We start from the raw sequence: 25,623 nt of genomic DNA, 5'->3' as shown, positions 1-25,623 counted from the left end.
TTTACCCTACAGGCAATGCGGGACGATTGAAGAGTTTTGAGTGGAGTAGTAACGTGATCAGCGATGCTCCTCGGGAAGATGGCCCTGGCGGCAATGTCGGTTGATGAAATGGAGGAAGGGGAGCCTGGAGGAAATGGAGGGAAACAAGGTAGGAGGTAGGTGGCAAGAAATGCAAGAGCGATAGGACAGAGGGGGATGGGAAGGGGTGGGGAAGGGATTAAAGATGCAGACTCTCCAGGAGGAAGTGACCAGCGCCTAGGCTATGGGCTATTCAAAGGGAAGGATTCAAGGTAATGGCCGAGGTTAGGGTTTGGCAACTGGGCGGATGGTGCTGCCGTTCACTCGGAGAGAGGATGGGGCAGGACGAGTAACTCTGGGGGAAAGATCACAAATTCAACTTTAGACAAGCTCTGAAGTTCCTCTGGGGCAGCTGGATGAAGATCAGGGTTAGGTAGAGAGACCTGGATGTCACCAGAATACAGATGGGTAACAGATGAAGCCCTAGAAGTGAACACCCAGGGACAGCAAGAGGAAAGGGCCGAGGACAGTGCCCTGGGGAACACCAGGATTTAAGGGAGGTGCGTAAATGAGGCTTGGAGGTGTCAGTGCGGGACACTCAGGCCGTGGAACACAAGCCCCCCTCCCCCCACCCCGCCCCAGGCTGCCTTTCTGCATACAAAAGACCCAGTGCAAGGTTTAGGTATAACACTTAAAAACATCATTTAAGTGGGAATGTAAATTGATACAGCCACTATGGAGAACAGTATGGAGGTTCCTTAAAAAACTACAAATAGAACTACCATATGACCCAGCCATCCCACTACTGGGCATATACCCTGAGAAAACCATAATTCAAACAGACACATGCACCCCAATGTTCACTGCAGCACTATTTACAATAGCCAGGTCATGGAAGCAACCTAAATGCCCATCGACAGAGGATTGGATAAAGAAGATGTGGTACATATACACAGTGGAATATTACTCAGACATAAAAAGGAACGAAACTGGGTCATTTGTAGAGATGTGGATGGACCTAGAGACTGTCATACAGAGTGAAGTAAGTCAGAAAGAGAAAAACAAAAATCGTATATTAACACATATATGTGGAATCTAGAAAAATGGTACAGATGAACCTATTTGCAAAGCAGAAACAGAGACACAGACATAGAGAACAAATGTATGGACACAAACGGGGGCTGGGATGAATTGGGAGATTGGGATGGACATATATACACTACTATGCATAAAATAGACAACTGAGAACCTACTGTACAGCACAGGGAACTCTACTCAGTGCTCTGTGGTGACTTAAATGGGAAGGAAATCCAAAAAAGAGGGGATATATGTATACGTATAGCTGATTCACTTTGCTGTACAGCAGAAACTAACACAACATTGTAAAGCAACTATACTCCGATAAAAAAAAAATCATTTAAAATCACTTGCTTTAATATACAGAAACACATAAAACACAAAGAAAGCCAAGGAAGCTCTCAGTCCCAGAGTTGGTAGTGTAGGGGGAGTTGAAGAAAACGAGCCTTTCCAGTCTCCCAGGGAAAGAAGGGGTGAGAGGACACAGAATATCACTAGGCCCCTGGTGAGTCCCAGTGCTGGGGCCGTGCGTGCCCTAGTTCTCTACCAAAGGAAAGTGCTGATTTTCCTTGTCGTGGCCCTGGCCTTGCTCCCATGCTCGTCCTCCAGTTTTCAGAAGTCGTCCAGTTCCCAGAACGGCCCCTTCCTTTAGTTCCCTAACATTTTCACTCAGGGGAGAAGGCCGCTTTCCCTGCAAAAGGCAGTGGGCAAGATGAGGGAGGGCGGGAGGTTGTTCAGGGGAGAGAAGATAGGGGAATAGGGCTCCCATCTTTACGTTGGATTTCCTAGTAATAGCTTTCACCCTCTCCCCCTTTACCTGTCGTGGTGTCAGAGTCCCAGGGGAGTTGTCATCCTGCAGGATGGTGAGAGGAGATCTCCCTAGCACCTTGCTGTTTGCTTTCCATCTGCTGCACTTAGAACCTAGAGTTGGTAAGGAGTTAAAACAAGGAGCCAAGATTAGGGGTTTACAGTTTATTTCTCCTCCATCCATTCATGGACATTATCCCAGAGTGTTCTCCCAATTTCTCTACCCCATACCTTGCCCTTAGATTCTGTACCTGAAGACCAAGGAGTCTCGGGGTCTCTCGAGGGCTTGTCTGAGTCCTGGCTGGCCATAGCGGTTTCTGAGGCATGTCCTATTTCCTCCTTGGAAAACACCTGCCTGGAGGGTTCAGTCTGGCTCCAAGGTGACATCTGATCCTCAAGGGAAAACTGGGTGCCCAGAGGCAAGTCCAGTGGAGAAGATGAAGGTGTCTCTAGGGGCAGAACAGGCTCTGGGGGAAGATTTAATTTGGGGTCTTCGGTCTCAAATACGTCACTCAGCTGTTTCACCAGTGGGCTTGGGGGCTCTATGGGGGGGAGAAGTGAGGTGAGATAGTGACCCTCCGTTACAAAGCATTCAGCAAGGAGGACAAGATACATGAGCCTTAGGAGTCACGCCCTGGTGGGTGAGGGACTGGGAAGAGAGAAGTTGGTGAGAGGGAGCAAAGTGTTGAGAAAAGAGTGACATGGGGGCTTCCGTGGTGGCGCAGTGGTTGAGAGTCCGCCTGCCGATGCAGGGGACACGGGTTCGTGCCCCGGTCCGGGAGGATCCCACATGCCGCGGAGCGGCTGGGCCCGTGAGCCGTGGCCGCTGAGCCTGCGCGTCCGGAGCCTGTGCTCCGCAACAGGAGAGGCCACAGCAGTGAGAGGCCCGCGTACCGAGAAAAAAAAAAAAAAAAGAGTGACATGGGTTCAAAGCAGGAGGATGGAGGCCCCTTCTGATAATGCTGTCACCCAAGGATGCCAGGTGACAGCGTTACCAGGATTCCCTGGGCCCAACACTTACCTCCGCTGGTCTTCATAGGTGTCCGTGCAATGCCAAGGGTAGGAGAGCGGGGATCTGAGTCCTGGGACTGCTTAGGGCCCTCCAGCTGCTCCCCTGCTGGCAGGTTTGGCTGAGGAGAGCTCTCTACCTGTCAGGACCAAAGGCTAGAACAAGTCTGGGCCCTCACTCTTCCCCGCCAGGTCTCTAGCCTCAGGTCCACACTCCAGACGAGAATTGCCAAGGCCCTCAGACACCCAGCCTACTTCACCGGGATTGAGAATGTGGAAAATAAGGCGGGGGGTGGTGGCGGGGAGTGAGCGCTCTCAGAATCAGGTTAGGCAGAGGCCCCCAAATTCAGACAGTTTCGCTGCCTCCCCCACCCCGATCCTGAGTACCTGGATGGGAGTGCGCAGGATGCCGGCGCTGGGTGAACGGGGGTCCGCCACGCGAGCCAGCAGCTTGTTGTGAGGCGGAGGCCGCGCTGGAGTGACTGGGACGCTCTTGGCTGAGCCCATCTCAAGCAGGAGAAATAGGAGGGGGCAGGGCCCGGCCCGGGCGAGGAAGGGATGCCTGTGAGAAGTGACTCAGGTCTCAGTCCCTACCGCGACCACGTTCGCCCTCTGACTCCAGACCACCCGAACTTCCCCAGTTCCCCGCTGAGGAAGCGCCTGGCCGCCGGGCCAGAGGTCTCAGAGGGGATGATGACCGATACAGACAACAAGGCAGCTCCTTCTGGGCCTCCGGGGCCCGCTAACTTATTCACTAATTTATTCACATCACTTACCGGGCCCCAGTTCCAGCTTTGGATGCAAAACAGCTCGATCCTCAACTCCCGAAGCTAAGTTTCAAACTTCCCGCCACGCCCCTGCCTTGACCCTATTGGCTGAGTCGACCCTGGTTCCTATAGGTCCGCTATGTGAGACCCGCCTCCAGTGCAGGAAGCCATTGGGCTGGGAGGACGTCTATCATGGGGACGGTGGGGCCAATGGACGACGGCTTGACTTGCCAGGGGTGACGCCTCCTCGATAGAGGGACTTTTGTTCGGGCTGCGAGCTGTCTGTCGTAAGACTTTGCAGAATGCCAGTTTTCGCTTTTGAGACCTTCAGTTTCGAAATCAAATGATTTTATTAAAAAATAGAATCATGAATTATTATGTACATATCCAGCTGGAGACGGAGTTATGAAGATTTTTCTGAGGCCAAAGAGATCGTAATCTTTATTGGTCGACGGAGTTAGCAATCACTCGACACTAACTCTCAAACCCCGCCTCATTGGACAGCCCCTTTTCAAATATCAATACTACAACTGCCCTTCTATTTTCCCATTGGACAGGTCCCCAGGAAAGTTTCTGGGATTGACTGGTTTAAACCACCGTCAGTTTCTGCTCTTCAATAGACAGCACACTAATGGATTGTAGGGTACCGGAGTCCCAGCAGCCAAAACTCCGGGACCCATCTCACTGCTCTACGTGCGCTCTAACCTGGAGGAGTGGGATTGGCTCTTCCGAGCATCGATTGCATTAGAAGCGCTTTTCATTGGCGATAGTCAAGAGCCGGGCAGAGGGCGGAGCACTAGCGGGCAGGCTCCGTCCAACTGCCATTCTCGCCTGTCTTTCCTTCAGCGCATGCGCCTAACGAGTAGCGCTCATTGGACTAAAGGGTAGGGGGGTGGGGGACTAGAAGCGGTGGGAGCCGCTGTGTGTCGAGGAGCTGCTGCCGGTGTCATGGCGGAGCTGAGTGAGGAGGCGCTGCTGTCAGTATTACCGACTATCCGGGTCCCCAAGGCTGGAGACCGGGTCCACAAAGACGAGTGCGCCTTCTCCTTCGACACACCGGTAAGCCCATTCCCCACGGCCGCAGCGAGCACGACTTCCTTCCATCGCCCTGGTCATTCCGCCGGGGCCTGCAAGTCTTGGGCCACCGCCTCCCTGCGGTGCACCATGGGACTTGTAGTCTCCCACGCTACCCCTGCCGTTGCTTCGAATTCGCGGGAGCTGTCGTGTGACTACCGCCCCCGGAAGCCACCGCGCCCGCCTCACCCGCACCCGGTCTCGTGGAGCACTGTGGGGATTGTAGTCGCTCACTCCCTTCGTTACCGTTCTAAGCCAGAGGCGCAACCCAGTTGCCAGACTACATCTCCCATGTGGGCCCCTGCGAAAGCCTGGGAGTTGGCCTTGCCTATCGCGCATGGCTCTCCGGGTTTTGTAGTCTCGTGTGGGAGGGATGGTGCAACCCCCACACACAGTTCTGGGCCCGGGTTGGGGTAGGAGGGTGGGGACTGCAGTTCCCAGGCGACTAGTAGTCTGGAAGTGGCCTTGAAGAAACCCGGTTCTGAAAAAGGCAGAGTTAGAGAGCCTCCACCCATGGTTAATATGGACAGGGGCCGGGGAGGTGGGTCATTGGTGGTAGGGAGAGGAGGAAAGAGGAGAGGAAAGCCCTAGTTGTTTCTCCTTTGAGGTGAATTATGGCCGCAAACCTCTCTCTTTCTCCCGCCCATCACAGAGAGCAGAGGGAACCCTTTTGAAAGTATTCCCAGAGAGGTGGTTTCTTTCGTGTTGGGTACTAAGGCCCCTTTCCCATCCCGCTCCCACTCCTGACTAGTTAGGCAAAGCCGCCGCCCACACCGTGCTTCACGTTTTGCAGGCTCCACCCGGTACCTCCCTCCCTTCCTGCAGTTCTGCCTTCCTGTGACACCCTGAGGCAGACACAAGCCTCCAGCTAGGCCAGAGCCTGAACTGAGAGGGCAGCAGCCTGGCTGGGATCCGCCCCCCTCACCACCCCTCCCTCAAGCCGCTGCTGGGCCCTGCCCAGGGTGTTCAGCCAGACCAGCTCATGGCCGGGAAAACTGCAAGTCAGAGTGGAAAGGCTTCATTAATGCATCGCCAGTGCTGGGGATAGCAGCGTGATCTGAGGCCCAGTTCAGGATCATCACTGTGATTTGTAGGTTGCTTGGTTTGCTAGGCTTTGATCTGGGCCCCAGACAATGTGCTGCTTCTCTGAAGTCTGGCTTTGGCAGAGCTAAAAGAGGACGGCTGCTCAGAGCAGAGCTCCAGGGTTCCCAATCTTTGGTGGAGTCAGCGTCTTCTCTTTGCAACATAGGAGTTTAATCACTGCAGAGCTCCCACAGGCCTCCCAGTCTTATCAAGTGCATACATTGGTGAAGCACTGTCTTTCTCAGGAGGGAAAGGTTTTTTCCTCAATTATCAACAGATGGTAGAAGTCTCCCTTCTTTCAATTACCTACAGTGGCTCCTTCTCTACACGCCTGTCCCTCTCCTTAGTAATGGTTTGAACAATCCAAAAGGGGCTTTTGTAACCTCATTACACTTTCCTTCTCTCACCCCAAGTCAGGAGATCTCCATTGGTTGGCTTTGCTAACCAACTTCTGGCATATTTGATTATCTTCAAATTGGGTTCATGGTAGAAAAAGCTTATATGACCTCCGTGATGAGAAATGCTGTATTTGTTCATGAACGTTATAACCCACACTGTTCTAGGGAGTGGTACAGAGCAATCTATGGGACTGAGAACTGCGGTGCGGTGCCCTATTTTTTTTTTTTTTTTTTTTTTTTGCGGTACGCAGGCCTCTCACTGTTGTGGCCTCTCCCTTTGCGGAGCACAGGCTCCGGACGTGCAGGCTCAGCGGCCATGGCTCACGGGCCCAACCGCTCCGCGGCATGTGGGATCTTCCCAGACCGGGGCACGAACCCGTGTCCCCTGCATCGGCAGGAGGACTCTCAACCACTGCGCCACCAGGGAAGCCCCTGGTGCCCTATTTTTAACTCACAGCAGAGAATTTTTCAAGGCCACTGAGGCTTTAATTCCAGGAAGAAGATGCCTGTTGTTGCTTGGATCTGAGGGAAGACTCTTGTCCAATTTCCTCCTTCTCCATCACTCTCTTCACAAGGGCGCGGGTGGACTTGCTCAGTTTGGGGAAAGCCCGTCTTCCCTCCTCAGCTGTGATTTACAGTGGACACTTGTCTTTCCCTGTTTTCTTCCTGGGTCATGTGTGTTCTTGTCTCAGAAGGTGTTGATAGATGGTTCTAGAAAGAGGATGGCTTTGAGGTTGGAGGTTGATGGGACTTCAGTGGGGATTTGGTTATTGGTCGGGGGCGGGAGGGGCGAAGCATTAGGGCGGTGACTGGAGAATGCTGGACTTCATGTCCTTGCCAGACTGGGTCCCAGTTCAGCTGTGAGCCCCAAGCAAGGCATTGTTCTCCTGGAGCCAGACCTCAGCAGGCAAGGAAGGAGGAGACCAGTGTGGACCAGGGATCGACTGCCTAGTAGAGTGAGGGAAGGGAAAGGTCTGGCCTTGCTGGCGAGCTCGGGCTTAGGTGTCTTGTTCAGGTGCTGGCATCTGTGCTCCTCCGCTCTGGAAGGTTTGCTGAATCTTGGAGGTCGGGTGGGGTTGGTCATGGTGTCCCTAGATTAGGTTCAGTGTCTGACATGGAGGTCTTTCCAAGTCTATGGTAGTTGATCCCCGTTCACTCTCCGGATCTCTGGGCTCCAGGAAAGAGGTAAAGGGAGTTCTCTGCAGTATACCAGAGGGCTCCCAAGAAGAAGCAAGAAGGAAGAGGAATGGTGACTGATAGGTGTTGCTCAGCCCCGGTGTCCTTGTGGGTTGTTATCAAAGTCACAGGAGGATGGGGAGACCCTTAGCCAGGTGCCAGGTCCTAGAAGGCTAAGTGACTCGCCACAAGCCACACGGTGCTTGAGGACAGATCTTGCTTCCGGAAACCAGCAGTTTCTGACTCCAGGTCTTGGTCTCCCCTGGCCAGGCTTCATCCTGCCTGTGTTCCCTCCCCTGCCTCTTGTCCTGCAGGAGTCTGAGGGTGGCCTCTACATCTGCATGAACACATTCCTGGGTTTTGGGAAACAGTATGTGGAGAGACATTTCAACAAGACCGGCCAGCGAGTGTACCTGCACCTCCGGCGGACCCGGCGCCCGGTAGGCGAGGCCTGAGGACATTCGGGCACATCCCACTGGGCCCCCGTATTGAATCTGTCTGTTCCATCCTGACCTCCCGCAGGCCTCAGTTTCCCCCTCACCTATTTCTGTTGGTGTCATTAAAACCCAGCACGTGTGTTTTTTAGCTCCTTTGTCTTCCGAGATTAGCCCACTCCATCCCGTCCATCCTCCTCATTTGTACCTTCCTTGGTGCTCATGGCTGACGCTGCCCTTCCTGCCTCGTTGCAGAAAGAGGAAGACACAACTGCAGGCACTGGAGACCCTCCCCGCAAGAAGCCCACCCGTCTGGCTATCGGTGAGCATCACGGCCGTCCTGTTCTCCTCCCTGAGCTGGCCATTCCTGCTCTCAGAGGTACTAGGAAAGCCCCCGAAGGATGGGCCTGATCCGTGGCCCTGAAGCCCTGGAGGGGACAAGGTGAAGTGCTGTCTCAGAGGAGGGGTGTTGACCTGTGGTGGTGGTCCTACCCCCTCTCTTCTTCCCTGTCTTACCAGGTGTCGAAGGCGGGTTTGAGCTCAACGAGGAGAAGTATGAATACGATGAGGATGTAAAAATCGTCATTTTGCCGGATTACCTGGAGATAGCCCGGGATGGGTTGGGGGGACTGCCTGACATTGTCAGAGATCGGGTATGAATACCTTCCTGCCCTACCGAAGATTCTAGGGCAGGCGGGGCCAGAGCAGTGATGTCGTGGGCAAGGCCCGAGAAAGCTGAAGACCACGGGGCTAGAGGGGCACGTGGGGCTATGGGCTGGGTCCTGTCTCTCACCCTCTGCTTCCCCCAGGTGACCAGTGCGGTGGAGGCCCTACTGTCGGCCGACTCAGCCTCCCGCAAGCAGGAGGTGCAGGCCTGGGATGGGGAAGTACGGCAGGTGTCTAAGCATGCCTTCAACGTCAAGCAGCTGGACAGCCCTGCTCGAATCCCTCCCTGGTGAGGCCTGGCCCCTCCACCTCGGGGTGCAGCCCCCAGAGCTGGGGCCAAGAGGCCACCCTCCTGGGGGTCTGCTGGGAGAGAGGGTCGGGAGCAGGCTAAGGAGGGAGACCTGGGGGAGCTGAGCTAAGTGAGGGCATCTCCAGAGGAGAGCAGAAGAGAGAGGTCTTGGACCAGCGGGGGACTCACCTCTCCCATAACCCCCTGACCCATATTTCGGCTAATTTTCTTCTCCCGGGGTTAGTGGCTGGAAGTGCTCCAAGTGCGACATGAGGGAGAACCTGTGGCTCAACCTGACCGATGGCTCCATCCTCTGTGGCCGGCGCTACTTCGACGGCAGCGGGGGCAACAACCACGCCGTGGAGCACTACAGGGAGACGGGCTACCCGCTAGCCGTCAAGCTGGGCACCATCACACCTGACGGAGCTGGTACTACCCCCCCCCCCCCCCGCCGACCACCTCCACGCGGAAATCGCTGGGTCTTAACCCTTAACTCATCTCACGTGACACGAACAAGACGCCAGTTTGTTCTCTTGATAAACGATGAAAATATTGCAGTAAAACTGAATTTTCAGTTAACCCCCAAATCTCAGTCCCCTTCCTAGGGGTCACCATCGTTGTCTCTTAGTGAGTATTCTTTCAAACCCATCTCACTCTAGAACCTTACCTGTAGGGTGGAGGCACAAGGAATTCCAACCCTTGTCCTGTTTCACCCCATCTTCCCGGACAGCCAGTCCCAGAAGGGCTTACGGCCTCACTGATGCTCGAGGGTGCCAAGAGCGTTACCCTCACGGCTCGTCCTTCTGTCCCACCGAGGCCCCTCAGGGCAGGGGGTGGGGTCGGTGGTCAGGCTGGGCCTGAGCCGCCCCCTCTGACGCTGCTGCTGCTTCCAATGCTAGATGTGTACTCATACGACGAGGATGACATGGTCCTGGACCCTAACCTGGCCGAGCACCTGTCCCACTTTGGTATCGACATGCTGAAGATGCAGAAGGTGAGACCCCTTCAGCTTCTAGAATCGTTTCATCATTCACTGACTACTCCTGAGCCCCTGCTATGTGCTGGTCACTGCAAATGAGACGGGGTGGTCCTCGCTCTCATAGGCTTCTATTCCAGATAAGAGGCAGGCATTGATCAGATGCTCACGCAGATACGGGAGTTACTGCAGACTGTGGAGGGTGTGCAGGAGTTTCCAGGGGGCCGCCTAGTCCAGGGAATGGAGGAAATGGCCCTGAGGAAGTGATGCTTGGGTGATCTGAGGGTGAGAAGGGGTGACTTCAGCATGGATGAACCCTTTAGCTCGGGGGAGTTGAGTTCGTTTCATCCCCTCATTTGGGCAGAGGCCTGCTGCCTAACGGGCCCCTGGGACAGTTGCCTGTGGCCTTCCGGAACTTGCACTGGAGGATACCCAATGGGCCTCCCGTGTCAGAGCCCGTAATTCAGCACATTCCAGGCTCCAGCTGGCTCTCGTCCTAGACCAAGTGAGAGAACGGAAAAGACGCAGGGCTGCGTTCCTTAGCCTGTCTGAGGTGCCCCTTCCTGTGCAGACGGACAAGACGATGACGGAGTTGGAGATAGACATGAACCAGCGCATCGGCGAGTGGGAGCTGATCCAGGAGTCGGGGGTGCCGCTCAAGCCCCTGTTCGGGCCCGGCTACACAGGCATCCGCAACTTGGGCAACAGCTGCTACCTCAACTCGGTGGTCCAGGTGCTGTTCAGCATCCCCGACTTCCAGAGGAAGTGAGTGCTGCCCTCTCCCCCAGGCCGGCCCCCGGGCTCTGCGCCCATGACGCCCGCTCCTCCCCTGGCAGCCAGCCTCCAGGCACCCTCCTTTGGCTGCCCTCAGACCCTCTGTTCTAGCTCAGTCTTAGCTCCTGGTACACTGCGAGGGGAGCAGGTTCTAGGGCTGCATCACTGTCAACCCGGCCACACACAAACCCACTGGTGGGGCCAGACGCCCAACCCCAGGGCCCCCCGAGGCCTCCTGACTGACTCAAGGGCGAGCAGGTGGTCTTTATTTTAGGCCAGTGACATCAGGTGAGCACCTAACAGGTACATGGAGCATTTGGGGATAGGGGAGGGCTAGGGACTTGACGATAGAAGAAAGGCAGGTTCTCAACATAAGTGAGTGTCTAATTGGGAAGGCCTGGTACACACGTGAAAACTTAGAACACATTGACACGTTCTGTTCAAAGAATATGAACCGTATTTATCCTTCTCCTGGGCTGTCTTCTCCCTTCCCCCGACTCTCTGTCAGGGACGGGGCTGGAGTGCCCTGCATGCTGACCAAGTTGGAAATGGGAGGGAGGGCAGGTTGCTGGAAAGAAGTGGACCCCAAGGGTCAACTGCGTGCCTCCCCGCTCTGGAGGGAACCTGTTCCCTGAGCTGGTAGATAATTACTCCCTTCCCTTTTCCTCTGGGGCTGGACCAAAGCCCCTCCAATGACCCTTCCCTTTGCTCTCAGATATGTGGATAAGCTGGAGAAGATCTTCCAGAACGCCCCGACGGACCCGACCCAGGACTTCAGCACCCAGGTGTATGTAGCCAGTCCTGTGCGCCTTCTCGCTCCTCCATGACCCCCTGGAGTGGACAGCAGTTCAGCCCCTGGCCAGCTAGAGGCAGTTCAGCCCCCGGCCAGCTAGAGGCAGTTCAGCCCCCGGCCGGCTAGAGGCAGTTCAGCCCCCGGCCGGCTAGAGGCAGTTCAGCCCCTGGCCGGCTAGAGGCAGTTCAGCCCCCGGCCGGCTAGAGGCTCTCAGATGACTGCCTGCTGGGCACGCTGTCTGCCTTGAGTTGGGTTCCCATGGAATCTAAGGTTTTTCACATTTAAGGGAGTTGTCTAAGGGGGCTTTGAGCAGGGGTTGAGTTGGGGAGGATGAGGTGTAGATGGGTGTCAGATGGAAGCTGAGTGGTTCTCTTGGATGTCAACGCAGGGCCAAGCTGGGCCATGGCCTTCTCTCGGGAGAGTATTCCAAGCCAGCAGCAGAGTCGGGCGACGGGGAGCAGGTGCCGGAACAGAAGGTGAGTCTGGGCCTCCATCCCTTTCAGGCTCTGGAATTGTGGGCAAACTGAGATCCGGGAGGTGTCTAAAGAAGGCCACTTGGTGCCCTCTCGGGCCCCAGCTGAATCGCCGCCCTGGCTCTGCCTAGGACGTCCAAGATGGCATCGCCCCTCGGATGTTCAAGGCCCTCATTGGCAAGGGTCACCCTGAGTTCTCCACCAACCGGCAGCAGGATGCCCAAGAATTCTTCCTTCACCTTATCAACATGGTGGAGGTGAGGGCGCTCTTCACACACCTGCTGTCTGCCTGCGATTCAGGTCCCTCCCTTCTCCTTGCTGCCCATTCTTTCCTATCAGCCCTAACCCACTCCCAGCCCCGGGACCCCACAGCCTACACGCCCTGAGCTTTCCCTGCGAGGAGCGGCTGCACCTGAGAAGCGCAGCAAAGGAGCGACCCTCACAGTCGCTGGGCTTGCAGCCTAATGAAGGATGCACCCAAAGAAAACGATAGGCGGTTGCTTAGCACTTAGAAAGTACAGACACTTCGCCACGTAGTCCCACCGTGTCCGGATGGGCCAGAACTGGCGGGGTTGATTAGGGAAGGCTTCTGCTCTGCTCTGGCATCCCTGCCCCTCTTCGTGGTTGTCTCTCTTCCACTCCCCTCTCTCCCTGACCCGCCAGTGACTCTTTTAGGCTCCCATCCCAGTGCCTGGCTGCCCAGACCTCCCCACCCTGCCTCTTCCCCATAGAGGAATTGCCGGAGCTCTGAAAATCCTAATGAAGTGTTCCGCTTCCTGGTGGAAGAAAAGATCAAGTGCCTGGCAACGGAGAAGGTGAAGTACACCCAGCGAGTGGACTACATCATGCAGCTGCCTGTGCCCATGGACGCGGCCCTGAACAAAGGTGGGCACTCTGTTCTCCCAGCGGGGCCTGGAGGCGGAGGCTGAGGCCTGGGAGCAGTGCTTGGGTGCCTTACAGAAGCAGAGCCCGTGGTCCGCCCTGCTCCGCGGCCAGAGGGCCGAGGCGGGGCTGTTGGGGGCAGGTGGGATTAACCTTGCCTGCAGCTGGTCAGCAGAGCTGTGTTGAGAAAGAGGCAAGATCACAGACGGACGTGTGTCCGGTAGGTTTGGAGAGGTGGAGGAGCTGAGGTTGTCGTGGACGCAGCGCCAGTAGGGAGAGGCTCAGGGGGGAAAGAGGCAGCCCCCTCTGAAGGACCCACCCACTGATTCTGTCACCAGAGGAGCTCCTGGAGTATGAGGAGAAGAAGCGGCAAGCCGAAGAGGAGAAGCTGCCACTGCCAGAACTTGTTCGGGCCCAGGTGCCCTTCAGTTCCTGCCTGGAGGCCTATGGGGCCCCCGAGCAGGTAGATGACTTCTGGAGCACGGCCCTCCAGGCCAAATCAGTAGCCGTAAAGTAAGTCCTGTGGGTCTGGGCCCGTGTCAGTGTAAACCCAAAGATGCTGTCAGCCCTTTTTTTGCATTCTCGAGTCCCTTTGTGGTCATAATCTCAGACTTGTGTCAGTTGAGGCTGGTGCCCCGGTCCAGGAGGCCCCAGCAGGAGGGGACTCGGATAATTGCGACACGCTACCTTGACCTGCCCCTACCAGTCCCTCGTCTCTCTTGGGATGGAATCAGTTTCCAGGGCAGCCTCTCTCCGCTCACTTCCCCGATCCCGGCAAAGCACAGGCACTCAGTGACAGTCGTGGACAGAATTGAAACTTCCAGTATATGATCTTACTCTTTGCTAACCCATCATTGGGCATGAACTTGAGATGTGAAAGCGTCTCTGGTTGCCGGGATTTCAGCCATGAAATCCATGCCCGTGAGACGCCCCCCGCCCCCCCCACGCCCCCTCACTTCCCCGGCTTCTGCTTCTCCGTGTCTACAGATGCTCTTCATGCCTGACCAGGGCAAGAAAAGAATATGGAGTGTCTTCTGGGCTGTTAGGGCTTCTATCCATGACAGGCTGAACCCGGGGTGGGGCTTTCAGGAGAGGTTCTCTGGGTACCAGGACGTTCTCTCTTCCCTAGGACCACGCGATTTGCCTCATTCCCTGACTACCTGGTCATCCAGATCAAGAAGTTCACCTTCGGCTTAGACTGGGTGCCCAAGAAACTGGGTATGGTGGCTGGGACGAGCAAGGGAGGCTAAGCAGAAAGCGCTAGAAAAAGAAGGGGCCTTAACACATAAACTAATGCTTCTCCAGCTTCCCTCCGAAAGGGGAAACATTACCTTAGATGTTTCAAAATGTGTCTAGTTTGAAAAGCGCTGACTAAAAATATTAAGACTTCTTTGATTTTTTACTTTTTTCACTACATTTTTTAATTGAAGTGTAGTTGATTTACAACGTTGTGTTAATTACTGCTGTACAGCAAGGTGATTCAGTTATATATACACATTCCTTTTTTTTCATGTTCTTTTCCATTATGGTTTATCATAAGATATTGAATACAGTTTGCTGTGCTGTACAGTAGGATCTTGTTGTTGAACACTTCTTCGATTTCATAGTTATGACCTAAAACCGAAAGTTACCTACATAGTTTTATATAATTGGTAAGGTGCTTTCATTTTGATAACCTTGAAACAGTTTTTCACGGGCCTTACAGGCCCCTGATGACTTTGCCAACTGCAGAATTAACTTCATTTCCTAGATAAGTCGAGCCCCACGGAAGTATAGAATCATTCTGCGGCGCGTTCGGAGGCGCCTTCCTGGCTCGTGGCTCATTGGTGGTAGATCCAGGACTGGAATCCTGGTCTCCTGAACCCCGGCCCCTGATGCTTTTTATTACACTGAGAACCCTGCAATGGGTCCTGCTCTGAGCAGCATCTTACTACAGAGCAGGATGGGGGCAGGGGCTTGAGATTCCTGGAGCGCTTATACCCAGAGGGCCTCGGGGAGCTGCTGAGGTGACCTCTGTCCTGCTGTTCCACTTGCAGATGTATCCATCGAGATGCCAGAGGAGCTAGACATCTCCCAGCTGAGGGGCACAGGGCTGCAGCCTGGAGAGGAGGAGCTGCCCGACATTGCCCCACCCCTGGTCACTCCGGATGAGCCCAAAGGTAGCCTTGGTTTCTATGGCAACGAAGACGAAGACTCCTTCTGCTCCCCTCACTTCTCCTCTCCGACATGTTAGTGACTCTTCTTCCTGCCTGTCTCTTTCCCTTGCTGATGGGGGTCTTCTCTGCCTGCCTCCCCTTGTCCCTGTCCATTGTGTTTCTCCTGTCCTCCCTTTCAAATTTCCTCTGCCCTCTTGATGGACGTGAGGACCAATAGAGCACCCCCAGCCACATCCTCTGTGTGGCTGGCTAATGGCCTCTGCCCTCGTTCACCTCGAGTTGGGTGGGGGGCGGGGGCAGGTTATCATACTCCAGAAACGGCCTGTTCTGAGAGAATGGGCAAGGAAGGGGCTCCCCGGGGGACCTCTAGCCTCAGTTCTGTACCTTGAGGATACTGCTGGCCACACGTGATGTCGTTTTGTCATTTTAGTTCTGGAATAAGGTGCCAGGCCATGGAGGAAAAACACATGGAACGGGTGGCTGGAAGAGGGCTGGGGGTGGACTGTGGGAGCGAGGAGGGGCAGGGAGTGGCCCAAGGAGTCAGGCCCCTGTGCCTGCGCTTCTCCGCCAACAGCGCCCATGTTGGATGAATCGGTCATCATCCAGCTGGTGGAGATGGGCTTCCCGATGGACGCCTGCCGCAAAGCAGTCTACTACACGGGCAACAGCGGGGCCGAGGCCGCCATGAACTGGGTCATGTCGCACATGGATGACCCGGGTAAGCAGAGCTGGGGAGCTGGGGGATGGTGAGCAGGCAGGGCCAGCACCCTCCCGCAAACACTTCAACCCCTTCACATCCGCAGATTTTGCAAACCCCCTCATCCTGCCTGGCTCCAGTGGGCCCGGCTCCACAAGCGCAGCAGCTGACCCCCCGCCAGAGGACTGTGTGACCACCATCGTCTCCATGGGCTTCTCCCGGGACCAGGCCCTGAAAGCCCTGCGGGCCACGGTATGGGCGTCCCCAGATGAGGGCGGGACCTGTGGGAAGAAGCGGGTGGGAGCGAGGTTCCATCCCTCGTGAGCAAGACCGAGGATGACCTGTGTGGTACGGCCAGTCTGGGGCTCTGCCCTTTAGCGGCTGTGATAAGGGAGCAGAGGCCTTCACTGGGGGCTTTCTTGACCCTGACTTTGCTAAAAAATAAAAAGTAACGCTTCCCTCCTCTCCTAGAATAATAGTTTAGAACGGGCTGTGGACTGGATCTTCAGTCACATAGACGACCTGGACGCGGAAGCTGCCATGGACATCTCCGAGGGCCGCTCAGCTGCTGACTCCATCTCCGAGTCCATACCGGTGGGACCTAAGGTCCGGGACGGTCCTGGAAGTGAGTGTCCCGGGGAACCAGGACGGGCGGGGGCTGATCCACACTCCCTGAAATCCCGTCCTGGGTGTGAGCTGCTGGGTGCATCCGCCCTCACTGTCTCCTCCCCTGCCCCTCCCTCCCTAGAGTATCAGCTCTTCGCCTTCATTAGTCACATGGGCACCTCAACCATGTGTGGTCACTACGTATGCCACGTCAAGAAGGAAGGCAGGTGAGGGGACAGCACGTGCCTTTTGAATGGGACAGTGTTTCTGGGGGTGGGGAGGGGCATCCTGGAAGTCCTAGAATATTTGTGAGGGACAATAAGGCATTGCCTGGTGGTGGCGCAAATTCACCAGAAATTGGCAGAAAGCCTGACGGCAGAGATGGGCAAACCTAGGGCCCAAGGGCTGAATCCCGCCACTTGCTTTTATAAATAACGTTTTTACAAGCATGGCCACACTTACTCGTTTATGTATTGCCTGTGGCTCTTTTCACGCTGCAACAGGCAGGCTGAGTAGTTGTGTCAGACCGGATGGCCTGCAAAACCTGAAACATTTCCTGTCTGGCCCTTGACAGACAAAGCTTGCTGATGCCTACCTAAAAGGAATGGGTGCAGGTGGCTGTAAAGATACCACAGGGTCTGAAGACACCGAGTAGAGTAGGAATGACCCTGTGAGATTAGGACGTTCCCTTGAGACAGGTGGCAGCTGGACTGTGGGTTTGGGGACCGAGGCAGAGAATGTTGGGAGCCTTTGCCCCAGAGTCACCAGGGTCAACTCCAGGGGCCACGTCAGAGAGACTGAGTTGCGAATGCCCGGGTTGTTCATCCTTTCCCCCCACCCCCTTCCCCAGATGGGTGATCTACAATGACCAGAAAGTGTGTGCCTCTGAGAAGCCGCCCAAGGACCTGGGCTACATCTACTTCTACCAGAGAGTGGCCAGCTAAGAGCCTGCCCTGAGCCCTTACCACTGAGGGCGGGGGACAGACCACCCAGCATGAGGGTCGGGCGCCCCCCTGCTCTGTTACCCTTTTTCTTTTCGTCCCCGGCAGCAGGGAAGAAGCTAGTGGCCATGGGAGAATGGCCAAGCAAAGCGGGGGGCGCTCGGGAGACTTTGGGGACAGAGCAGGAAGGGGACAGGAGGGGCCGGCTGCCTGTCTGTGAGGAGACTGTAGCTTTCCTGCCCTTGACCCCATAGTGCTCTGCTTCTCTGTGATCCTGCCGGCGTGGCGTGGAGCGGGCTTGTTTGTGTGTGTGGTGTGGGTGTAGCTTTGTGCAGCCTCTTCCACGGGAGGGGGCTTCTGTGCCTCCCCTCCCCACTTCGTGTTTGCTCCCCGTGTGGTCGGGCAAGGAGGGACATAAGGGAAATGGGGACCCCCCTCACCCTCCTGCCTCAGTCTTTTCCCCACCCTGTCTCTCCCCTGTCCTTCTCTGGAAAATGCCAAAATACAGGATGTGAATAAAAGTACAATGGTTCAATCGTGTCCTGTTTGATAACTTGGGGGAAACTGTTAACCCCCTGGGGTTAGCAGGAGGGCCAGTTTCTGAAAACTCCCGGCCCCAGCCCTTTGACCCTCATGCCCCCTCGTAGGCAGTTCTGTGCTTTTTACCATTCTAGCGCTCTTGGGAGATTGGGGGGTGAGTGAGGTGAGCACTGGGGGAGTAGAGGAAAGCTGAGGGGTGCGAGCTGTCAGATGAAGAAAAGTGGAGTGGGGCGACACAGAGCACGGATGGGGTGAAGAGTCCTTCCTTCCAGCCATCACAGGAGAGGGGGCCCAAATGGGTACCTCCCAAATGTCCCCAGTGGCTAGGGAGCCCTGGGCCCCAGGCCCTGCAGTCCCTTGTCAGGCCTTGGCCCGCTGGAGTAAAAAGTGGGGTACTCCATGGACTTCCCTGGTGGTGCAGTGGCTAAGAATCTGCCAATGCAGGAGACACGGGTTCGAGCCCTGGTCCGGGAAGATCCCACATGCCGCGGAGCAACTAAGCCCGTGTGCCACAACTACTACTGAGCCTGCGCTCTAGAGTCCGCAAGCCACAACTACTGAACCCCGTGCTCCGCAACAAGAGAAGCCACTGCAACGAGAAGCCCACGCACCGCAACGAAGAGTAGCCCCCGCTCATCGCAGCTAGAGAAAGCCCACGTGGAGCAGTGAAGACCCAACGCAGCCATAAATAAATAAATATATAATAAAATAAAGTTTTTTTAAAAAGTGGGGTACTCCTGGCGTCAGGGCAGACTTCTGAACTGCCTCTTTCTTAGCTGCACCGTCTCCACCCAACGTGGGCCGTCCCTCCACTTCTGAACCCTGTTACTTGCCCAGTTTCTGTTGGGCTGGGCTCGCCCTGGTAGGTCAAACGTGCCTGCTCAGCAGTCAGGGATGTGGCCGCTCCGATGGGGGAAGGGGGTTCATTTTCCCAGAGTTGGGAGAGATGCCCCTCAGGGCTCTGAGGCCAAGCCTGGGAGTGGAGTGGCCGGGCCTGCAGCCAGCGCCCCCCTCGGGATCCCTCTGGCCCTCTGGGGGGCTGCAGTCGTGAAGCGGGGGCTCCCCGGAGTGCCTGCCGGGCGCACAGTTCTCGCCTTCTCCCCAAAGTCTGGCAATTGCGGCTGAAGCGACTGTGAGCCCCCGACAGCCCAGGAACGTTGCTACAAAAACGGTGATAACGTCAGAACCTCGCAACGTGGGCGGCGGGCGGGGCCGGGGGCAGGGCCTCCGCGGGCTGGGGGCGGGGCCTGGGGCAGGGCTTCCTCGGGCCGGGCCAGTCATGGCAGAGGACGCGGTGGGGCGGAGTTCTGCCTCTCCGCGCTCTATATAAGCGGCCAGTGGAAGCGGCTGCGCGCTGCTCGTGACCTTCAGGGTGCCGGATTCAGCGCAATGGCGCCCTCCAGGAAGTTCTTCGTGGGGGGGAACTGGAAGATGAACGGGCGGAAGAACAATCTGGGGGAGCTCATCAACACTCTGAACGCGGCCAAGGTGCCGGCCGACACCGGTGAGCCTTGGCCAGGGAGGGCCGGGGTGGGAGGGCCGGCGTGGCGGCGCCCTCTCCAGAGTTCTCTTAGCCGGCGTCCGCGTGGTCGTGCACGGCTGGGGACCAGGGCTGTCGGGGTCCGGGCCTTGGCCCCGCGGCCGCAGGACCCGGGGTGTGTCGACGCGGAAAGGCGGGGCCGCATCTCACGGTGCCCTCCGACTGTGGGTCGTCGGGAGGATGGTTGCCCCGGGGCGCGGACGGGGGCTGCACCCGCCGAGAGCGGGGGATGGAAGCGGAGCCCAGCCCCTGCGGGCGATCGGGAGAGGCCGGCGGCAGCCCGGTAGGAGACTGAGTACGGGCTTAAGCTGCCCCCTAGGCGCGGGCTTCGTGCGCCGCCGCACGTAGCCCGAGACTCCTCCCCGCGCCTTGCCTGGGCGGCCGAGTGGCTTTGGCCTCCTGAGCTACCGCTCTGACCCTTTCCCCTCGGCGGCCTGCATGACTCCTGCCTTCCGCGGAAGGGGCTGAGCCATTTGGGAGTGAAGAGCGATCCTACCGCTTTCTCCAGCCTGGAAACGGGAAAGCGCAAGGCCTCTATGAGCCAGTCGACTCGCTGCCACCCTCGGCAGAGTGCAGTCCTCAGCCCTGCCCCTCCCACGCACCTAAGGCACAGAACCCCGGGTCTTATCAAGAGGCATCCCCTTCTGGTTTATTACCCCCAAAGACGCCAGTACAAACCCCAGGAGTTGGCCCCTTCTGCTTTTGCTAAAAACCCTTGCCTGGCCCGGTTCCGAAGGTGGGGATGGGCTATTTTAGAAGGGAGGCGGGGTCGGCCCTCAGAGAATGCTGAGTCTAGGAGGTGCCCAGGCCCAGAATAGCCTGGGGAAATCGGAGCCACAGCTGTTAAAAGAGCAGAGGGCAGGGCAAGGGCCATCGCCTCTCAGGGGTACCTGGAAGGCTCAAAGAGTTGGGTCCAGGCCCAGCCTGAGCTGCAGAGTGGACAGAGATTATCGTGCTGGTGTGAAAAAGGGCAAAAGCAGAACTAAGAAAGTGGTGAAGGCTAGGGGGCTCCCGAGCACTGGATGGGGTCTGGGGAATGAAGGCTTCCTGTGACCTCATCCCCTCTGTCACCATCTTATCCTCAGAGGTGGTTTGCGCACCCCCCACCGCCTACATTGACTTCGCCCGGCAGAAGCTAGATCACAAGATTGCAGTGGCTGCGCAGAACTGCTACAAAGTGGCTAACGGGGCCTTTACGGGGGAGATCAGGTGACATGTGGGTGGGTGGTGGACGCAGCCCTCATTATTCTCATGAAGGGGAAAGCGACAGGGTGGGCTCCCTGCTGAACCGTGGCTTGTTCTCTTCCTTTAGCCCTGGCATGATCAAAGACTGTGGAGCCACGTGGGTGGTCCTGGGGCACTCGGAGAGAAGGCACGTCTTTGGGGAGTCAGATGAGGTTAGTAACCAGGAGAGGAGATAAGAGATGGCTTATCCCAAGACAGGTGTCTCACCAAGTCTGTTCCTCAACAGCTGATTGGGCAGAAGGTGGCTCACGCCCTGGCAGAGGGACTTGGAGTAATCGCCTGCATTGGGGAGAAGCTAGATGAGAGGGAAGCTGGCATCACTGAGAAGGTCGTTTTCGAGCAAACCAAGGTCATCGCAGGTATCTGGAGAAAGGGACCTTTGAGCCTAGCCAGGGCTACGGAGGCTCAGAGGGTGGGGTCATATGCCCTGCAGCCTGACTTAATCCCCACGCTGATGCAGGAAATGGGAGGGTGAGAACCCTTGTATCCTTTTCGCTTCTGCTCCTGCCCCGATGGTATAGATGCCACTTGGAGTTCCTTTAACGGCCGCCAGGGGTCAGTAGGCCACCGTCACTCATTCCCTGGGGAAACAGCTGGCTATCTCCTTCCTGTTCACCCTTCCACCTGTGATCTCTGTCCCACAGATAATGTGAAGGACTGGGGCAAGGTTGTCCTGGCCTATGAGCCTGTGTGGGCCATTGGTACTGGCAAGACTGCGACACCTCAACAGGTAACCAAGCCCAGGAGCCCTACCCTCATCTCCCCTGCCTTGGTAGAACTGGACAGTCACAGAGACCACCTGGGCCAACCCCTCATTTAAAAGATAGGAGAGGGGAGGGGGAAGGGTAAGCTGGGTGAAGTGAGAGAGTGGCATGGACTTATATACACTACCAAATGTAAAATCGATAGCTAGTGGGAAGCAGCTGCACAGCACAAGGAGATCAGCTCCATGCTTTGTGACCACCAAGAGGGGTGGGATAGGGAGGGAGACGCAAGAGGGAAGAGATATGGGGATATATGTATACGTATAGCTGATTCACTTTGTTATAAAGTAGAAACCAACACACCGTTGTAAAGCAATTATACTCCAATAAAGGTATTAATAAAAAATAAATAAAAATAAAAGACAGGAGAAAAGAGAGTGACATGTCAAAGGACATCCATTCCAGGACCTGGGTGGGATCGAAGCCCCGGTGTTCTATCTCAGATCCCGGGGTTCTTGTCCCAAAACCACACTGCCTGTCTCCAGTGGTGCCCACGTTTTTTGCCCCTTTGAGTGAAAGTCTTAGTCTAGCTTCTTGTTCTAGGCCCAGGAAGTACACGAAAAGCTCCGGGGATGGCTTAAGTCCAACATCTCTGATGCAGTGGCTCAGAGCACCCGCATAATTTATGGGGGTAAGTGGGTTTGGTTCCAGCCGGAGGTGGAGTGGGCTGAGAACCCGACTGAGTCCTTCTTCGACGTGGAGGTAGGGCTGGAGTACCCCTTCCCATCCCTGACCTCTCCCCCTCTCTTCTCCCTTCCCAGGTTCTGTGACTGGGGCAACCTGCAAGGAGCTGGCAAGCCAGCCTGACGTGGATGGCTTCCTTGTGGGGGGCGCTTCCCTCAAGCCTGAATTCGTGGATATCATCAATGCCAAATAATAAGCCCTGCCCGTCTCTGCTACCCTTCCTGCTGAGACAGGGACTAGGTAGCTCAGAAGCCCAGTAACTGTACTGCCCACCCCCCCCAACCTTCACACATGCTTCTGATGGTGTCACCTGCTGCCTCTTGTGGCCTAATCCAAAATGTACCTCTTCCTTTGCCGTTTACACCCTACCCTGTAATGGTTGGGACCAGGCCACTCCCGCTTCCACTTACAGTATCAGTTGGAACTCAACCTGTCACCAAGGTGGCTTTAGCTTGGCTGAGAGGTGGGAGGGGTGTTTGCTTATGGGTCCCCTCAGTCCCCAGTGAAGGCAGGAGCAAGAACCCATCCTGTCCCATCTCACACCATGAGGTCAGGGGCTGAGAGAAAGTCCTGTCCTCTGCTGAGGCCGGGCTGCTGCCCCCTCCCACGGTGCCGATGCCTGTGTGTGTTGTGTCTGTGAGCAGTCCCGCGTGTGCGGGAAATAAACACCTGGCACTAAGCCTTGGGGTGTGTCCTTCTTCACTGAACTTGTCCAGATCATCTTTTTCCCTTTTGAGGCAGCCACGGGACCCTTGTGCAAAAAAAGAAAAAAGAAAAAGAAAAAAACCCACAAACAGGTTTCTACAGCAGCACATCTCTTCCAACTTTTACTTGCAGAAATGTCTTGTGTACCAGGCTGCCCCAGCCTTGAGTAACAGCTCCCTCCCTTCCACCCTCTGGGTGGCCCTGGGGCTGTGGTGCTCCCCAGAGCTTGGGGTGGGGTGGGACCCAGCCTCACCGGCTTCAGGCAGCTGGTCTAGGCCAGCAGTGCTGCCTCCCCCAGAGGGGTGGGTCAAGGCCCCAGCGCAATCTGTGGCATCACAGGGGTCACCGGTAGAGCAGGTGGCGCTTCACGGCGGGGGGCAAGGGCAGAGCAGAAACGTGGCCTAGCCGCCTATCCCCCAGGGCGTGGCGCACACAGGCGGCTCAGCTGGGAGAGAGAATGAGGGAAAGTAAGTACAGGTGCAGGCACCAGCCAGACATCATCAAACCACGGGGTCCTGCCCAGAGTCCCTTCCGTTTTCCTGCTGCAAGTCTGCTCCCACCTCGGTTCAGGGGAGGTCTAAGGTGCTCTGAAGTTCTGCATCTGCTCTTGTGGTGGACGCATCATGGATCTCACACGTCCCCGGTCGGAGTTGGGGTGAAGCTCTAAATAAGGCCCTCTAAGCAACAGGCCGAGGCGGCTGTGACCGTGGAGCTGGCCCAGGCTTTGAATCCAGAGAGGCCCCAGAGCTGGGGCTGAGGAGGTGAAAGGAAGGGTGGCCCTCCTCCACTCTACAACAGCTCCCATGGGCTACAGGGGAGAGGCGGCCACCCTCTGCTGCAGACTCGGCAACTGCAGAACAGTTAAGTCCACTCAGCCCCAAGGCCCTGCCTCCTTCACTGCTCTTCCAGGTGCCTGGACCTCAACGGCTCCTTCCTGGGGTTTGACTGAGGAAGGAAGTAGCTATGTGTCAGAGTCAGAGCCCAGTGAGCCGGGTACACACTCCGGGCGCCTGGCACCTCCAGTCCTCTTCCTCTGGGACTTGTACACCTAGCCCAGGACAAATCTAACCCTTTGCACCTCTGGCTCCAGGGGCTGATCTCTCCTGTGAAGCCCTAATCCCCACAGTGCTTCACTTCATTCTGAGGGTTCACCTCTCATTAGCAAGTTGCTTTCCCAAGGCTTACTTTTACCTCTATGGCTGTTAGGAAGATTGAGTTAGGTAACAGCTGTGAAGACTCTTAGCCATTCCTGGCACTGAATAGAGGTAGGAGACGGGTCAGATGAAGGCCAGTTCCCTCTGCTCTTGTAAGGCGTTGAGCTTCCATCCCAAAACCACAGACCCCAGTGACAGAACTTACTCTCCCCACACGTGCCCCAGGCCTCACCTCTCCTTTCGCCCAGGTAGCTGATGCGGACCTGGCACTGGCCCCAGACAGCGCTTACTGCTGGATAAAGGGTCCTGCCCTTCAGTCCGCGGAAGGCCGGCCCCAAGTAGGTGCCCCCAATAGCGTAGCCCAGAGTTCCCTCCTCCATATCCAGAACCACCAGCAGCCTCTCCGGCACCTCCAGCTGCTCACCCTGACGTCCGGCTGGATACCGGGGGACCTCGGGCCCCTTGCTCTGATGGTACAGCTTCCCACGCCCAAGGTCCCAGCCCCACGACTCGCTGTTGCTGCCCAGCAGCGCCGCATAGTGGTCAGCCTGCAGCGGCGCGAGGGCCGTGGCCACGCCCACCACAGCGTGGGTGCCCCTCTGCTCCCGGGGCCAGCTGATCTCCCAGGCGTGCAACCCCTCGAGTAGCCCCTCTTACCCCGGGCCCCATCAGTGCTCTGGGCCACGGGCCGCCGTTCAAAGCACAACCCCCCTTCCGTGACCTCGATGTTCTCTGAGCAGTCCTTGGGGTTCCAGCCGTGGCGCCGTTGGGCCCCCAGGTCAGGAGGGGGAGCCGAGAGCAGCTCCTCCAAGCCCTCGGGACAAGACAGGTCAGGGTACAGGGCCTGCGGGGTGTGGGTGTTGCTGCCGCCGCCCCCTGCCGAGGCTGTCTGGCCCATGGAGGTGAGGAGCTGGAGAACTCCCCTAAAGAGGCTTGCTGGGGCGTCTCTCTTCTGAAAGTCGAGCTCTCGGTCGGGATCGACCTAGAGAGGAGTTGGGAGAGAAGAGTGTGTGAAGCGAGGGATCCTGCAGGGGACCCCTCACCCAGACGCCCCATCCTTTCCCCAGGTTTGCTCACCGCCCCGCTCCTCCCTCTTTGCTCCCCCAAAGCTCCCAGGCCCATCATTACCTTGCCCTCACCCACCTGTCCCGGGCTCTCGAGACTCGCGAGTTCGCCGCCTTTCGGCCTGTCGAGGGACCTTCCCCCTCGCGCGCCCCGCACCCCTGTCACCGCCCTCGAACCTCGCAGGGCTTCCCGTGCCGGGAGGTCGCCGGCCCTCCGGAGCAGCGCAGCCTAAAGTGGCCGAAGCGCGCCGGGCGCAGCCCGCCGGCCTCTTCCGCCGCCAGCACCTCCCCCAGGCCTCGTCCCGCCCCACGGCCCCGCCCCCACGGCCCCTCCGGGCGGTTAACTCTCTTGTCACCATCTCAGGTCGCGCCGCGCCCCGCCCCGAGACCGCGCCCCCGCGGGGCCCCTCGCGGGGCGGTTAACACTCGGCTCCGGCCTAGGCCGCTGGGGGCACGTAGCGCGTAGAGCCCATTCCCGGGCGGTAAACGTCTGGTCACAGTCCCAGGCCGCTCCTCGCCCCGAGGCCCCGCCCCCGCGAGGAGGCGGGCCGGGCGCTTAAATCTTACCCGGCTGCGATGGAGTCCGCCCCTGGCCGCCCAAGCTCGGAGTTAACCCTTTCATGTTATCATCGCTTTGGAGGTCTGTTCTCCACCGTCAAGAACTTTGAGCTTCCTGGGCCAGCAGCTCCTGAGCCCCTAGGGATATGGGACAGGAGGTCAAGGAAGGGCTTCCATTGTGGTGACATCTATTTCCGAGTCCTGGTGATTCTGGGTCACTGTCACTGGGCTGATCTTTTTCTGACCCGGGTTGTGAGTCAGCCTGCTCTGTGCC

At 57.0% G+C, this 25,623-nt stretch overlaps 4 protein-coding genes across 9 annotated transcripts; 2 read left to right on the top strand and 2 right to left on the bottom strand.

Annotated features, from left to right (window-relative positions):
- Positions 1-1,551: 1,551 nt before the first annotated feature.
- CDCA3 (cell division cycle associated 3) lies at positions 1,552-4,490 on the bottom strand. Of its 2 annotated transcripts, XM_060306325.1 has the most exons (6): positions 4,383-4,490; positions 3,298-3,472; positions 2,924-3,050; positions 2,154-2,444; positions 1,913-2,016; positions 1,552-1,786 (listed from the first exon to the last, which is right to left on the bottom strand). In XM_060306325.1, exons 1-6 carry the CDS (start codon positions 4,436-4,438, stop codon positions 1,631-1,633), a joined length of 909 nt encoding a protein of 302 aa, XP_060162308.1. In that variant the 5' UTR covers positions 4,439-4,490; the 3' UTR covers positions 1,552-1,630. The 2 variants fall into 2 exon arrangements, with proteins under 2 accessions (XP_060162308.1, XP_030690441.1); XM_030834581.2 differs by lacking the exon at positions 4,383-4,490 and having other exon boundaries at positions 2,154-2,369; positions 3,298-3,417.
- Positions 4,491-4,549: 59 nt separating this feature from the next.
- Positions 4,550-17,630, top strand: USP5 (ubiquitin specific peptidase 5). 4 transcript variants are annotated; one of them, XM_030834565.2, is made up of 20 exons: positions 4,550-4,736; positions 7,723-7,848; positions 8,098-8,221; positions 8,362-8,495; positions 8,652-8,797; positions 9,042-9,226; positions 9,697-9,791; positions 10,345-10,538; positions 11,263-11,334; positions 11,729-11,816; positions 11,945-12,070; positions 12,545-12,698; positions 13,034-13,208; positions 13,825-13,913; positions 14,732-14,854; positions 15,426-15,569; positions 15,655-15,800; positions 16,020-16,173; positions 16,297-16,381; positions 17,005-17,630. In XM_030834565.2, the coding sequence occupies exons 1-20, from the start codon at positions 4,626-4,628 to the stop codon at positions 17,096-17,098; spliced, it is 2,565 nt and encodes an 854-aa protein (XP_030690425.1). In that variant the 5' UTR covers positions 4,550-4,625; the 3' UTR covers positions 17,099-17,630. The 4 variants fall into 4 exon arrangements, with proteins under 4 accessions (XP_030690425.1, XP_030690427.1, XP_030690424.1 ...); XM_030834567.2 differs by having other exon boundaries at positions 4,551-4,736; positions 8,098-8,164; XM_030834564.2 differs by having other exon boundaries at positions 4,551-4,736; positions 8,098-8,164; positions 14,732-14,923.
- Positions 17,631-18,975: 1,345 nt separating this feature from the next.
- Positions 18,976-22,547, top strand: TPI1 (triosephosphate isomerase 1). Of its 2 annotated transcripts, XM_030834582.2 has the most exons (7): positions 18,976-19,139; positions 20,261-20,384; positions 20,488-20,572; positions 20,647-20,779; positions 21,065-21,150; positions 21,728-21,815; positions 21,946-22,547. In XM_030834582.2, the coding sequence occupies exons 1-7, from the start codon at positions 19,025-19,027 to the stop codon at positions 22,059-22,061; spliced, it is 747 nt and encodes a 248-aa protein (XP_030690442.1). In that variant the 5' UTR covers positions 18,976-19,024; the 3' UTR covers positions 22,062-22,547. The 2 variants fall into 2 exon arrangements, with proteins under 2 accessions (XP_030690442.1, XP_060162306.1); XM_060306323.1 differs by lacking the exon at positions 20,261-20,384 and having other exon boundaries at positions 19,006-19,139.
- On the bottom strand, positions 21,411-25,336 carry SPSB2 (splA/ryanodine receptor domain and SOCS box containing 2). The gene is given in 5 exon segments (XM_060306324.2): positions 21,411-23,013; positions 23,848-23,874; positions 23,960-24,361; positions 24,364-24,709; positions 24,871-25,336. Coding segments are annotated over 4 exon segments (789 nt in total). The 5' UTR covers positions 24,626-24,709; positions 24,871-25,336; the 3' UTR covers positions 21,411-22,915.
- Positions 25,337-25,623: the final 287 nt, after the last annotated feature.

Source organism: Globicephala melas, chromosome 10 (genome assembly GCF_963455315.2).
Source record: "Globicephala melas chromosome 10, mGloMel1.2, whole genome shotgun sequence".
In the NCBI taxonomy this organism is placed as follows: Eukaryota; Metazoa; Chordata; class Mammalia; order Artiodactyla; family Delphinidae; genus Globicephala; species Globicephala melas.
This window is presented reverse-complemented; position numbering and strand designations above follow the sequence as displayed.

Bases quoted from the DNA above. Each gene is read 5' to 3' on its own strand.
- CDCA3 (XM_060306325.1), bottom strand. From the start codon at position 4,438: ATGAAAAGCGCTTCTAATGCAATCGATGCTCGGAAGAGCCAATCCCAC. The intron at 3,473-4,382 runs GTTAGAGCGCAC...CACTTCTCACAG, and splicing joins AGCCAATCCCACTCCTCCAG to GCATCCCTTCCTCGCCCGGG. The intron at 2,445-2,923 runs GTAAGTGTTGGG...TCCCCCCCATAG, and splicing joins ACCTATGAAGACCAGCGGAG to AGCCCCCAAGCCCACTGGTG.
- USP5 (XM_030834562.3), top strand. From the start codon at position 4,626: ATGGCGGAGCTGAGTGAGGAGGCGCTGCTGTCAGTATTACCGACTATC. The intron at 7,849-8,097 runs GTAGGCGAGGCC...GCCTCGTTGCAG, and splicing joins TCCGGCGGACCCGGCGCCCG to AAAGAGGAAGACACAACTGC. The intron at 9,792-10,344 runs GTGAGACCCCTT...CTTCCTGTGCAG, and splicing joins ACATGCTGAAGATGCAGAAG to ACGGACAAGACGATGACGGA.
- TPI1 (XM_030834582.2), top strand. From the start codon at position 19,025: ATGGCGCCCTCCAGGAAGTTCTTCGTGGGGGGGAACTGGAAGATGAAC. The intron at 20,385-20,487 runs GTGACATGTGGG...CTCTTCCTTTAG, and splicing joins GCCTTTACGGGGGAGATCAG to CCCTGGCATGATCAAAGACT. The intron at 20,780-21,064 runs GTATCTGGAGAA...TCTGTCCCACAG, and splicing joins GCAAACCAAGGTCATCGCAG to ATAATGTGAAGGACTGGGGC.